Source organism: Aquarana catesbeiana, linkage group LG01 (assembly GCF_042186555.1).
Source record: "Aquarana catesbeiana isolate 2022-GZ linkage group LG01, ASM4218655v1, whole genome shotgun sequence".
NCBI lineage: Eukaryota > Metazoa > Chordata > Amphibia > Anura > Ranidae > Aquarana > Aquarana catesbeiana.
In genome coordinates, this window is record NC_133324.1 from 20,644,727 (window position 1) to 20,660,436 (window position 15,710).

A 15,710-nucleotide genomic window follows, 5' to 3' on the forward strand; every position below is an offset into this window, starting at 1 on the left:
TATGTGTACCCCTCTCCTTTTTTTTCAAGAATGCCCCAGTTAGGAAGAACACGTTTCTAACACTTTATATTTCTCTTCTCAGTCCGGGATCTATGATGATGACTTCTACGATGGTGCCTGGTGCGCCGGTGAAAAGAACAAGAACCAGTGGTTGGAAATAGATGCCAGGAGACTAACTAATTTTACTGCAGTCATCACACAGGGCAAGAATTCAATATGGACGTGAGTATACCACACAGCTCCACACACCGAAACCCTAATGCCGCGAACACACGATCGGAATTTCCAACGAGAAATGTTCGATGTGAGCTTGTTGTCGGAAAGTCCGACCGTGTGTATGCTCCATCGAACATCTGCTGTCGGAATTTCCGCCAACAAATGTTTGATAGCAGGTTCTCAAATTTTCCGATAAAAGTTGTTGTCGGAAATTCCGAGCGTGTGTACACAAGTCTGCGCACAAAAGTCCACTCATGCTCGGAATCATGCAGAAGGAGCCACACTGGCTATTGAACTTTTTCATGGATTGACGTACGTGTTGTACGTCACCGCGTTCTTGACGTTCGGAATTTCCAACAACATTTGTGTGACCGTGTGTATGCAAGACAAGTTTGAGCCAACATCCTTCAGAAAAAAATCCACGGTTTTGTTGTCGGAAAATCCGATCGTGTGTACGGGGCAAAAGAGTACCTTCAGGACCGTTCTGGGGACAGGTCCATAGTCTAATGTGACCACCTGCCCCAGGGCCCATTCACACTTGTGTGCACAAGTTGCTTCTTGGTTCAAAAGGTGCTTTTAAGTTTTCTGGGTGGGGGTGGGCTCTTGTCTTTTAATGCTGAAGACTTTCAGCAGTGAGCTTGTTATATTTCCTCCTTCCCGATCCCCCTCATGATGACTTTACCATTAAGATCAACAGCACAACCATTGGTCCCTCCACACATGCCAGGGTGCTGGGTGTAATCCTTGACTCTGACCTCTCCTTCAGCCCCCACATCCAATCACTGGCTAAATCCTGCCGCCTTAACCTCCGCAACATCTCCAGAATTCCACCCTTCCTGACTAATGACACCACAAAGCAACTTATTCACTCCTTGGTTATTTCCCGCCTTGACTACTGCAACTCACTCCTTAATGGCCTACCCTTACGCAGGCTATCCCCCCCTAACCGATCCGTGACTGCTGCTCCTCTCCGCCAATCCCTTCACTGGCTTCCCCTACCCCACCATATAAAATTCAAAATTCTAACCACAACATTCAAGGCTATCCACAACATCGCCCCCAGCTACATCACCAACCTCATCTGCGGATATTGCCTAAATAGTCCCCTCCGCTCCTCCCAGGACCTCCTCTCTAGCTCCCTTGTTACCTCCTCTCATGCTCGCCTTCAGGACTTCTTCAGAACCTCTCCCATCCCGTGGAACTCCCTGCCCCGGTATATCCGATCAGCCCATAACCTGTCCACCTTTAGGAGATCCCTGAAAACTCACTTATTCAGGGAAGCCTATCCCACACCCACCTAACAACTGTCCCCGAGCCACCCCCCATCACATAATTCCCCGCATCTATTACCTTTTGTACCACCACCCCCTCCCTTTAGAATGTAAGCTCTACGAGCCGGGCCCTCCTGTCCCTTCTGTATTGAACTGTACTGTAATTGTGCTGTCCCCCCTCTACATTGTACACACCCTAATGCCAGCAGGAAGATGGGAAAGATCTCCATCTTACTGGCTCTGACATAAATGCTTACGCACTTCTCTTTCACTGTGCCAGCAGGGAGATGGATTTCCCTGCCAGCACCATATCTATGTAGACACACATATGTGCTTGAGTTTTAGGGTACACACCCTAATGCAATAGGCTGTGCAGACCTTTGCCTTTTAGTTGTTTGTTTTTGCATCCCTGTGTAGCAAGGGCCCCGACCCCTAGAGGCCTAATAGTGACCTCCAGAGTTAGGGAGAGCTGACATCCTTCTATGTAGAGTGGGTTACGAGCCATGGTGGGTGTATTGTAAGGTAGATTAATGGGCGCCAGACACTTCTTGAATGCAGAACTGTGGGAGAGAGGGTTAAGGTCAGGACACCCTTTAGTAGTAGCAGTGTTAATTTAGCAGACTTCTATAGGCAGATAGCCATGCAGGGAAAGGCACGAGTAGGATCGCTGTCTCCTATGGCAACAGTCTTGTAACAGTTTCTAACACAAGTTGTAACCAACTCCTTTATTTCCTCTACAATCTCCTATTGTAGATCTTTACTCAACTGAGTTACAGTCTCTTTCACTAGACTTCCTGATCCACTGCCACTGGATCCCTTCCAATCTTCTCACACAGTATCTTCCTCAAGCGTCACCACTGCCTCTCTGCTGGGTCCCTAGTTTGGCACTCACAGATACTCCTCAAGCGTAACCCCACTGGCCTGCTCGGTCCCTGGCTTTACACACAAGATTGCTCCGCAAGCGTCACCTCTGCTGGCTTGGTGCCTGGCTTGGCACTTGCTGAAGTTTCCCAATTCCTCACCGTCCCCGGTTGGTGAGAATACTGCTCAGGTACTTGCTCCAGCTACTCACGGTGGTCCCTGGTAATAAGGTGGATGGTCTCTTAGTGGTGACTGCTTCCCCTCAACCTCTGACCACGAATGGTTCTCCAGCTGGCAGAACTGTCACTTTTGGTTGGACTGCAAGCCGCAGTCCCAACCCTACGCTGCTCTCTTGCTTCTGGATAGGCCCTTAGACAGCCTAGCAACCAGATGTCCCCGGGATAGGCCTCAGGCTCTGGCCTAGTAGCCCAGGGCATTACAACACACGTCCACCCAGACAGCAGTCCAGGTGGCACAGAACACCGATCACCTGACTTCACCCAAATAAATAGGTTCCCCCAGCAGGTCAAGGGATTCTAGAAAATCCCTGCATATTGGCTGAGATACCCATATACTCCTAACCTGTCCTTGCAATGCCCTTGTCTTATCTAATGTCGCCAGGTACCCAGCCACCTAGCGACAGAAGAAAGAAGTGCAGTAATTCCAGAATTAGGATGAAATCAGTTGATCCCCTAGCAATTGGCCAAGGCAAATATCACCTGGCAAATAAATTTAAGAGCAACCCTGCCTAAACATTAGGGTGCTACACCTGTAAAGGCAGAAAATTGTTATTTTGGAGCTGTCTTCAAGATGGTGGGTTTCAGTGAGGGTTGGGGTTGGACCATAATCAATCCTTTCTGCTAGCGGATAAAAAAGACCCCTTCTTAGAATATTAGAATACAACAGTTGTCATGTTGTTTATCGGGTATGGTTTATTTTGTTTTGGTTATGTATTATTTGTTAAATGTTCCAATGAGTTTAAATAATGTACTACTGAGGCCATTTCAAATTCATAAATCATGATCATGTATTAATAGGGGTTAACTTATGGGGGGTGTAAGTAATGAATCCAGCAGTCATGTAAATTTTTTTTGTAAATTACATTGTGTCATATGTGCTATATGGTTTCCTTTCCAGGGATGACTGGGTGACATCGTACAAGGTCCAGGTCAGCAATGACACTCACAAATGGAAGACTTGCAAGAATGGGACAGAGGATGTGGTAAGAGGATAAATCCCATGTGGTTGGTTCATTGTCTTATGTTGGCTCTATGTATGCTGACAAATGATTACATCAATATTCTGATCAAGTCTAGCAATTGTAGCACACCCCAACAAAGCCACTGGTGAACTTGGCCTTATTCCCCCAGTTAGGACACACACAGCCAGAAGCATAGCAATTTCTCCATTATTTCACGGCTCAAAGGAACAGTCTAGGGGTATTTTTTTAGGTTTTATGTGAACATAGATCTTGGATGGGGTAAGGGGGCATGAGGTACCAAAAACTGGAGAACTGAACATTTTGAGGACTCTTCTTTAGCTTGCTGAGCTACAAAAAAAATGTCTCACTGAATCTGGAAGACAGCTGTCTTCCCAATGGACTGAATAAAGCCACTAACTTCCAGGACCAGACCCATTACTCACATGGCCACAGGATCATCAGTTACCTCCTTCCAATATCCCCTGGGCAGTCTCCAGTGAAAGAGACACAAAGCCACACCACCATAGGACAGCTGGACACTTCTTCTCCAACTTCCTCCTTGTAATCTCTCCAGTGAGCTTCTCCAGACCCAAACAAACTCCAGGGCTATGCTTTTGTGGATAGCCCCACCCCCACGTTGAAGCCTCAACTGAGACCTTGATGTCTTCTAGGTGGCACCAGATATCCTGCCCCAGGGGTCTCCTCCAGCAGGACTGGGCCCAGGAACACTATTGCTCTGCCTCAGACCCCAGCCTATTTATGGGCTCTTCCATCACCTTCTGGGACACCTCCCCGGGGATTGGCTGAAGACCCATAAATATTCAGGCTGCCTACTCTGCTCTTCCCACTATATTCATAAGATCCTCTAGATTACAAGGGAAAGTAATCAGAACAGCAGCCCATGAGACACCGAGCAGACCTAAACAATCATTGCATGCTCCATTGATTACAGAGGAGCTAAAATACATTTATCCAGCAGCCTACTCTCTACACTAGGGGGTGCTACACAATTATTATTTGTACTTCACTAACAACAGCACTACCACCATAGGAGCCGCTGAGTAGATGCCCAGGGTTCTTTACCCAGTAAATGCCCCACAGCTAGATGCACAATTCCAATTACTCTTCAGGCTCATTAGCCAGTCTAGGGATATGCTTTTTCTGGATGCCTAAATTAAAACTTGGATAGGTAGTGGGTAACTGTAGGATACTCCAGTAACCATTAGTAGCATTTTGAGGGCACTAAACTTTCTCCTTTAGAACTGTGAGCATTAGAGGGATGGCAGTAGCACTCAGTCTCTAGGATCTCTCACCAGTCTGTACTTATTAATGTCCTTGGATAATTCGTTGCTCCTTTACAATATCTTCCAGACACTTTCACCCCATGGTACCATACTACATCCTCAGATGACAGCCCCTCAGTTCAACTCCAGGAACTCTCAGCAAAGTAGGCCTCCAGCCAGCCCAACTGGGGCCTCAATGAACCTCAGGCACATGGCTGAATTCCTAATGTCACTCAAGCAGCACTAAGCCAAAATTAATTGGACAGAAAAGCCACTACCTCCCAATGATAGAGGTGCACATGGTGGCTAAAAACAGTCAATTTCCATTCATTGCTAATTGACAGTCCATAAATTGTTGCTTGTAGTAAACTTCAAATCACCACAAGTGAGGTAAACGTGACTCTCTGCGTGCCACCCCCACTCACCGCTAGTTATTGCCTCTCATTTCTGATTGGCAAAACCCACTTTATACTCCAATCACATTAAAGATTAATAAACCAGTTCCTGAATGCCACTAGTTGATCCTGCAATTTCTCCATTTCCTTGTGTCTGTGAGTAGCTTCAGCCTGCAAAAAAACTGCTGCTCAAGTAACACTGGGAGGTGGTGGCTTCTCTATCCAATTACTTTTGGCTAAGTGCTGCTGGAGTGACGTTAGAGATTACGTATTTTTCACTCTGTGTATGAATTGTATCAATTGAGATTAAATGGGTTGTAAACCTTCGTGTTTTTTCATCTTAATGCATCCTATGCATTAAGGTGAAAAAACTTCTGTCAGTCACTGGCCCCCCAGCCCCCCCGTTTTACTTACCTGAGGCCTGGAATTTCCAACGGCGAGGACACGCTGTGCATCTCTCCAGCGTTCTCGGCATTTGATTGGATAGATTGATAGCAGCGCAGCCATTGGCTCCCGCTGCTCTCAATTAAATCCAATGACGCGGGCACCGGGGGCGGGGCCAAGGCCAGCATTCATATTCTATGGACGTAAACGCTGGACTCGGGAGCGCGCCCGCAAGGTAACCCCCCCGGGAGAGTGCTTCTCCTAGGGGGTTGTCTGATGTGAGGAGGAGCCGCGAGAGCCGTCGGGGGACCCCAGAAATCGAGGATCAGGGCCACTCTGTGGAGGTAAGTATATATTTGTTATTTAAAAAAAACAAAAAAAACAAATCTTTACAATTACGGTAAGCAGCAGCTGCCTTGAGTTATAATTTATTTTATTGCGTTGATTTACTTACTTCTAGGAGCGCACAGTATTGAGACGATTTGCAATATGTTTATGTAGTTCATGTGTCAGGAAAGGTTCCACCTGCTGGTGGTGCTGTCGGACATTTGGCTTGCAGTACTGATGTCCACCAGCAGGTGTCTCCTGGCAGTCTGGAACTGTCAGGAAAGGTTTCACCTGCTGGTGGCACTATCTGATCCTGGGGCCACAGTACTGGCATCCACTAGCGGGTGTTTCCCGACAGTGTGGAGCCGACATTATCTCCTGCGATCAGGCGTCACCTGAGCCTGATTGCAGGAGATGTGTATTAATACCCGGCAAACACAGACACACTTGCTTTGGTATCCTCCTTGCGCCCTGACCTGAACCTATGATCTCGGAACCTGACCTTGTCTCTGAACCTGTTACCTGAACCCTGTGCCCTGTACCTAAACTTGTCCCTCCTGTAACCCTGTTACCTTTACCCTTACAAAGCTTTACAATCACTTTAAGCAGCAGCTGCCTTGAGTTATAATTTATTTTATTGTGTTGATTTACTTACTTCCAGGAGTGCACAGTATTGAGACGATTTGCAATATGTTTATGTAGTTCATGTGTCAGGAAAGATTCCACCTGTTGGTGGTGCTGTCGGACATTTGGCTTGCAGTACTGATGTCCACGAGTGGGTGTCTCCTGGCAGTCTGGAACTGTCAGGAAAGGTTTCACCTGCTGGTGGCACTATCTGATCCTGGGGCCACAGTACTGGCGTCCACCAGCGGGTGTTTCCCGGCAGTGTGGAGCCGACATTATCTCCTGCGATCAGGCATCACCTGAGCCTGATTGCAGGAGATGTGTATTAATACCCAGCAAACACAGACACACTTGCCTTGGTATCGTCCTTGTGCCCTAACCTGAACCTATGATCTCGGAACCTGACCTTGTCTCTGAACCTGTTACCTGAACCCTGTGCCCTGTACCTGAACCTGTCCCTCCTGTAACCCTGTTACCTTTACCCTTGCCCTGCAGCCTGATCCGTCCATCCACTCCCTGTCCTGTTTGCTCCCTGCCCCCATCTGCTGATCTCCCGTTGATGATCCTGGCCTGGCTACGTTTACGATTCTGGTACTCCCCATTTATTGTATATACCTGTCTGACTGTTGTTATTTGTGGGTCTCTGTCTAGTAGTTGGTTTGTTGTGCACTGTGTTGTATTGGAGGTATTTATTAAAGTAAGTGAAATATAAATACAAATTACTCTATTTCCACTTTACATGCGTTTGGTTTCCTCTGCTGCTGTCCGCGCAGTTCTGGTCACACCTGATTTATGACAACATGGCTCAATTGCCAGGGCAGCACATAGCCCCCCCCTAGGCTGTGATACCCTCCACAGGGAAAAAAAATACTCTTAGACCCCTTTCACACTGAGGCGCTTTTCAGGCGCTTTCACGCTAAAAAAAGTATGTGAAAAGCTCACGAAAAACTGTTTCAATTAAAATAAATGAATGCTTTCACACTGGGGCAGTGTGCTGGCAGGGCAGTGAATAAAACGCATTGAAATGAATGGAAAGCTCCTCAAAAGCGCCTGAAAAGCTCTTCAAAAGCACCTGATAAGCTCTTCAAAAGCGCTCAAGTGTTTTACTGGCAGTTTAGAAGTGCCTCAGTGTGAAAGGGGCCTTAGTATTTATACACACTCCCAGCCACCACCTGGGCACCTCTCCCCAGAGATTGGCAAAAGCCGCATAAATATTCAGCTTCTGTTTAGACTCTCCCTGCCCACTATCTTCCAGAATATTTCTGGACACACAGGGGGGAAGCAGTTAATTCTGTCAGCCACTGAAGCGCAGAATAGATCAGAACAATCAAATGCAGTTACAGTGATGAGCCAGAGCTAAATTTGCCCAGAAATGAAATGCAGCTCCATTGGATACAGTGACCTAGAACTAAATTTACGTAACCTAGCACCTATCTAGGAGGGTGCTACGAATATGCGTAAGATTGATTTCGCAGGATCAAATAAAAAACAAAAAATAAAACTGATTGGACAGCATTTTGATTATTTTCAAGCCAGTCGTATGATATGTGGAGCAGTTTATTGGCTTTGAAATATCTGCTTCCGACTAAAGTTTTCACAATAAAAGTAATGGGATTCATGCTGAGGCATGTTCTTACTAATTTAGCCCACCAAAGCTTTACTTGTATATGAAACAGCATTTTTTTTTTGGTGGACTGACCCTCTAATATGAAGGCAACATAAGAGCTTCCACCTTAGATCAGCTGTTCGAAATTTACGGTGCAGAAAAAACAAAATGTATATATATATATATATATATCTCAGTTTTAGGAGTATGTGACCAAGATGGTCTGAACAATAGCTGATTATAGACTGCGAGGTTCTGGTTACACCGAAGTCTGTTTTCAATTTGTTTGTGGGCGAGCGCGCTGTGTATTCAGATGGAGCCGGGATAAGGTGGGAGGGGGGAGCTTAGTGTGTGATTTGGTCTCCTTCCCTGGCTGGAAGTCTCAGGATGTCTGCTCTGAGTTATTCCAATTTCTGCTTAACTTGACAATTCCCAGTGTGGCCTCTCCCAACGGAGCTTATGTAAGAGTGGCAGTCAATCGTGTCCTTAAAGACTCATAGAAGCAGAATATCAATGTGTGTTAATGTTTTACAATATGTTTGCCAGTTTACATTAACATGGAACTACAGATAAAATAAAACATGACATACACTCACCGGTGACATTATTAGGTACACCTTGCTGGTACCGGGTTGGACTCCCTTTTGCCTTCATTCTTCGTGGCATAAATTCAACAAGGTGTTGAACATTCCTCAGAGATTTTGGTCCATTATTGACATGATGGCATCACGCAGTTGCTGCAAATTTATCGGCTGCACATCCATAATGCCAATCTTCCGTCCTACCACATCCCAAAGGTTCTCTATTGGATGAGATGTGGTGAGTGTGGAGACCATTGGAGTACAGTGACCTCATTGTCCAGTGGTGAGATGATTGGAGCTTTGTGACATGGTGCATTATCCTGCTGGAAGGAGCCATCAGAAGATGGGGACACTGTAGTCATAAAGGGTTGACATGGTCAGCAGCAATACTCAGGTAGGCCGTGGTGTTTAAATGATGCTCAGTCGGTACTTCAAAGTCACTTAAATCCCCTTTCTTCCACATTCTGATGCTCGGTTTGAACTTCAGCAAAGGGTCCGGTGAGTTTATATGATATAGTCTTCATTTTTTTCCCACTTTCTGTAAACGGGTGACAACGCTGTTCTTTCTGCAGTGAAATCACAGCAGTCTTGTCACCCCATGGACAGGGTTGTCTTAAGCTGACCATACACTATGTGAACTTTGGCTGGTTCCAGTTGAACCAGCCGAAGTTTGCACTGTGGGTAGCAGTGGCGGTGCGTCCATTAGGGGGGAAGGGGGCCGCCCCCTCTCTCCAGCTACCCCTATCTGTGTAGGATGGATAGATTCATGCATTGCATGAATCTATCCATGGGCTCTGTAGCCACCCCCTATTCAGGCGTCTGGCCCCTTTTTCGGATGACAGCACCTGATTGGAGCCATAGGCTCTAATAGGCTTAAAAAAAAGGTGACCTGCGAGCGAAAACCATTGCACTCTCAGTCCACCCAGGTGTGCTAGCAAAACAAATAAATATTTGCTTTGCTAACACAGAACCGCCTGTCAGCCAATCAGGAGGCACAGATATAATACCGGTCACCTGATTGGCTGAAGGCAGAGGCAATCCCATTGGCCGCCTAGCAGAATGTGAAAAAGACACGTACGGAGGACACAGGAGCCATCGCCGCGATACCCGTCCCACAGCTCGCTGCCTGACCCGCCACCACGATGGGGTAAGACAGCGGCGGGCAAGCTGGCGGGGGGGTCACAGTGGCTGCATTTTATTGGCACAGAGGCTGCCATTGATGGGGCACAGTTGGCTGCATTTGCTGGGCACAGAGGCTACATATGATGGGCACAGAGGCTGCAAATGTTGGGGCACAGTTGGCTGCATTTGCCGGGCACAGTGGCTGCATATTATGGGCACAGAGGCTGCAATTGTTGGGGCACAGTTGGCTGCATTTGCTGGGCACAGAGGCTGCATATGATGGGCACAGAGGCTGCATATGATGGGCACAGTTGGCTGCATATTATGGGCACAGTTGGCTGCATATTATGGAAACAGTTGGCTGCATATGATGGACATAGTTGGCTGCATATGCTGGGCACAGTGGCAGCATATGATGAGCCCAGTTGCTGCATATGATGGGCAGAGTTGACTGCATATGATGGGCACAGTGGCTGCATATGATGAGCCCAGTTGCTGCATATGATGGGCAGAGTTGACTGCATATGATGGGCACAGTGGCTGCATATGATGGGCACAGTGGCTGCATTTGCTGGGCACAGTTTGCTGCATATGATGGGCGCAGTGGCTGCATTTGATGGCACAGTGGCTGCAATTGATGTTTTTGTTTCAGTATTTTTCAGTTCGTTTGCTCCCCGTTTTGAAGGCAGTTAATAAAATTTGTATGATTTTTATAATATAAAATGATCAATGAGTACCTAAAAAGGCCCACTCTGTCACACAAGACTGTCACAGAGGTGTCATTGACATTCTGGCTGTGACTGGCAACTTGACAACTCCTTAGACCCAGTCTGTCTGGACAGTATGGATGCTTGCAGAGTTTACACCACCTACAGGCAGCTTACGTCTTCAATAAGACACAAAAGTCGAATCTAATACAGTTTTATTTCAGCTAATTACAGTACAAATTATGTTTTCCAGTCTTGTGAAGTGTAAGAAGACAATGACTTTCCTAAGCCCTGCTTATGCGAAGTACTAACATAAACTGAGGGAACATAGAACAAACAGGTAGGGTCTCGCTAGGACTGAACTTACTAGCATTAAACAGGAGTGGGACAGAGCATGACACCATATTACATAAGTTAACAAGTGGTGATGACCCTAAAATAACACAGAAAAAATACATATAAGTGAGACAGAAACCTTTGGCTTCACGTTGGCATCCAAATCTGGCTTTCTGGAGACCGACTGGAGCAGAGTTTTCACTGATTGTGCTTTAGTTACTTGTTAACAAGCTGAAAAGTTTGTATTGGGTAGCAATTTCTATGGTTAGCTACTAAGAAATACACAATATTGTCAAAAGTATTGGGACACCTGCCTTTACACACACGATCTTTAATGGCATCCCAATCTTAGTCTGTAGAGTTCAATATTGAGTTGGCCCCACCCTTTGCAGCTATAACAGCTTCAACTCTTCTGGGAAGGCCATCCACAAGGTTTAGGAGCGTGGCTAAGGGAACGTTTGACCATTCTTCCAGAAGTGCATTTGTGAGGTCAGGCACTGATGTTGGATGAGAAGTCCTGGCTCGCAGTCTCCGCTCTAATTCATCTCAAAGGTGTTCTATCGGGTAGAGGTCAGGTCTCTGTGCAGGCCAGTCCAGTTCCTCCACCCCAAACTCACTCATCCATGTCTTTATGGACCTTGCTTTATGCACTGGTCCAAATCATTTGGTGGAGGGGGGATTATGGTGTGGGGGTTGTTTTTCAGGGGTTGGACTTGGCCCCTTAGATCCAGTTAAGGGAACCCTTAAGGCGTCAGCATACCAAGACATTTTGGACAATTTCATGCTCCTAACTTTGTGGGAACAGTTTGGGATGGCCCCTTCCTGTTTCAACATGACTGCGCACCAGTGCACAAAGCAAGGTCCATAAAGACATGGATGAGCAAATTTGGGGTGGAGGAGCAATGACTTTATAACAAGTGAAAAATAACTTTGCAACTTTTTTGTATTAAAAGCGAATTCCTTTGGGAGACGTAACGGGGTCTGACGCTGACCCCACCAACAGATGTTCTTCAGATCTCTTCTGCAGGGGTTTTTTTATGTTTATACAAGTATCACAAGATGTTGCAATTCCTGGAAATTGATCTGTTGCATCTGTGTCCTTTTACTGCACACATCTGTGACTCATAGTATAGTAGACACAATTGTTACTATATATATATATATATATATATATATATATATATATATATATATATATATATATATATATATATATATATATATATATACTGTATATAAATATATATATATATATATATATATATATATATATATATACACATATATATGTATATATATATATATATATATATATATATATATATATATATCCACTGATAGAGTGAGTTACTCCTCCTCTCGTATTTCCTGTATACTTCCTGGAGAGGTGTCACGTTGGACTCCCAATTAATCCACCAATATTCAATAAAAGAAAGGAAGGGACACGATTTCTGATGCAAAAAGTTATAAAAAGTATATATATATATATATATATATATATATATATATATATATATATATATATATATATATATATATATACGATAAGTCAGGATTGCTGCATAAGAAATTTATTTCTATAAAAGCTTACATGAATATCAAAGACATCGAACCGATACCAGATGCAGCTGGCTGCGACGTTTCAGGCTTTAACAGATAACGCCCTTTCTCACAATCGTATGTCTGTGCAGACATACGATTGTGAGAAAGGGCGTTATCTGTTAAAGCAATCCTGACTTATCGTTTCTACATATCGGTCCATGGGAGGGACCAGATTGCTAGCACAGCCAAGATCGTTTAGTGCACCTCACCCTGCATATGGTGATATATATATATACATATACAGTATCTCAGAAAAGTGAGTACACCCCTCAGATTTTTGTAAATATTTTATTCTATCTTTTCATGTGACAACACTGAAGAAATGACACTTTGCTACAATGTAAAGTAGTGAGTGTACAGCTTGTATAACAGGGTAAATTTGCTGTCCTCTTAAAACAACACACAGTCATTAATGTTTAAACCACTGGCAACAAAAGTGAGTACACCCCTAAATGAAAATGTCCAAATTGGGCCCAATTAGTCATTTTCCCTGCCCCGTGTCATGTGACCCGTTAGTGTTACAAGGTCTCAGGTATGAATGGGGAGCAGCTGTGTTAAATTTGGTGTTATTGCTCTCACTCTCTCATACTGGTCACTGGAAGTTCAACATGGCACCTCATGGCAAAAAACTCTCTGAGGATCTGAAAAAAAAAAATTGTTGCTCTACATGAGGATGGCCTAGGCTATAAGAAGATTGCCAAGACCCTGAAACCTCGAGCTGCAGCACGGTGGCCAAGACCATGCAGCGGTTTAACAGGACAGGTTCCACTCAGAACAGGCCTCGCCATGGTCAACCAAAGAAGTTGAGGTCACGTGCTCAATGTCATATTCAGAGGTTGTCTTTGGGAAATAGACATATGAGTGCTGCCAGCATTGCTGCAGAGGTTGAAGGAATGGGGGGGTCAGCCTGTCAGTGCTCAGACCATACGCCGCACACTGCATCAAATTGGTGTACATGGCTTTCATCCCAGAAGGAAGCCTCTTCCAAAGATGATGCACAAGAAAGCCCACAAACAGTTTGCTGAAGACAAACAAACTAAGGACATGGATTACTGGAACCATGTCCTGTGGTCTGATGAGACAAAGATAAACTTAGTTAGTTCAGATGGTGTCAAGTGTGTGGCGGCAACCAGGTGAGGAGTACAAAGACAAGTGTGTCTTGTCTACAGTCAAGCATGGTGGTGGGAGTGTCATGGTCTGGGGCTGCATGAGTGCTGCCGGCACTGGGGAGCTACAGTTCATTGAGGGAACCATGAATGCCAACATGTACTGTGACATACTGAAGCAGAGCATGATCCCCTCCCTTCAGAGACTGGGCCGCAGGGCAGTATTCCAACATGATAACGACCCCAAACACACCTCCAAGATGACCACTGCCTTGCTGGACACCACTCATAGGTCTATTTCCCAAGACAACCTCTGGATATGATGCTGAGCACGTGCACTCAACTTCTTGGTGGACCATGGCGAAGCCTGTTCTGAGTGGGACCTGTCCTGGTAAACCGTTGTATGGTCTTGGCCACCGTGCTGCAGCTCAGATTCAGGGTCTTGGCAATCTTCTTATAGCCTAGGCCATCTTTATGTAGAGCAACAATTCTTTTCTTCAGATCCTCAGAGAGTTCTTTGCCATGAGGTGCCATGTTGAACTTCAAGTGACCAGTATGAGAGAGTGAGAGTGATAACACCAAATTTAACACACCTGCTCCCCATTCACACCTGAGACCTTGTAACACTAACAAGCCACATGACACCGGGGAGGGAATATAGCTAATTGGGCCCAATTTGGACATTTTCACTTAGGGGTGTACTCACTTTTGTTGCCAGCGGTTTAGACATTAATGGCTGTGTGTTGAGTTATTTTGAGGGGACAGCAAATTTACACTGTTATACAAGCTGTACACTCACTTTACACTTTACACTACACTTTACATTGTAACAAAGTGTCATTTCTTCAGTGTTGTCACATGAAAAGATAGAATAAAATATTTACACAAATGTGAGGGGTGTACTCACTTTTGTGAGATACTGTGTATATATATATATATATATATATATATATATATATATGTTTATACAGTATATATATTTACAAGGCTCACTTTACTGGCACATCCGCACTTCCCAGCAAACAAAGGGACAGGTCTGACTGTGCTTAGCAGTGGGCTCTGCCCATAAACACTCCATATAAAACTGAAATTATACTCTAAAGAATTATTATAATGGTTGAGATAGATTTTATATATTAATGAGTGCACATTGGCTTTCTAAGGGCTCATTTACACTTGCTTTGGCTTCAACACACATTAAAGGTCCTACCGCTTCGGCATGCTTTTATGATGTGTTTTTCGGTGGTGCTTCGATGAAGCGTCTGTGATGCTTCCGTGAAGTGTCCGTGATGCTTCCGTGATGCTCTTTTGAAGCTTTTTTGAAGCTTGACAGATGCCCTGTGTGTGTGTGGAAATCGCATACCTGAAATTTCTCCAAAACAAAGCGAAGCTAAAGCTAAATTCAAGCCTCTCAAAAGCAGCAGGTGCTTCAAGCGAGCATTGTCATAGACTTGTCTGGAGGATTTGAAGACGCTTTGAAGCACCACTAAAGCGACATGGGGTATCATTTTTTTAAACAAAGCCGAAGCAAATAAAAATCAAGGTGTAAACCTGGACTGTATTTAGTGACAGGGGCTTTGACTGGCATTCAGAGAGCTTTACCTGTCCGAAGCCTTGTTTTGAATCAAGTGTAAACTAGCCCTAAATTTTTAAATTCCCCTGCACATGGCTTTACTGTCTGTTCCTTTAGGAAATCCCCCTACTCTAGCCATAGATATTGGATGGCAGTCTAAAGAAATGGGTTTATTTGTTTTGTTCCTCCTAAACTGCCCAACAGAAGTGTGAAGGATGTGAGCGCCAGAAGCCTGTAAGTGGTCTAGTACAAATGTATTTATTTTGATAGGTACATCCAACCCGTTTCGAGGGCTCACCAATTCCTCTTCATCACTGTCGTTATAATTCATGATCTTCGTTCCTATCCTCCAGTGTTTCCCCCTATCACCACCATCACAAACCATCACAAACCACCACCTGATGAATGGGGATTTGTAAGCCCTAGAAACCCGTTGGCTGCACCTACTGCCTTTTTATCATATTTATTACATTTTTACTGGACCACTTATAGACTTGTTGAGCTCTAACTTATCT

At 45.0% G+C, this 15,710-nt stretch overlaps 1 protein-coding gene across 2 annotated transcripts in view; it reads left to right on the forward strand.

Annotated features, from left to right (window-relative positions):
• The window catches only part of LOC141130560 (inactive carboxypeptidase-like protein X2), a 120,617-nt gene that overhangs the window by 49,790 nt on the left and 55,117 nt on the right, over positions 1-15,710 (forward strand). For both annotated transcript variants that reach the window (XM_073618144.1, XM_073618145.1), the window contains 2 exons: positions 83-222; positions 3,486-3,570. In XM_073618144.1, the coding sequence (XP_073474245.1) occupies positions 83-222; positions 3,486-3,570 (225 nt within the window). The remainder of the gene's footprint in view (positions 1-82; positions 223-3,485; positions 3,571-15,710) is intronic.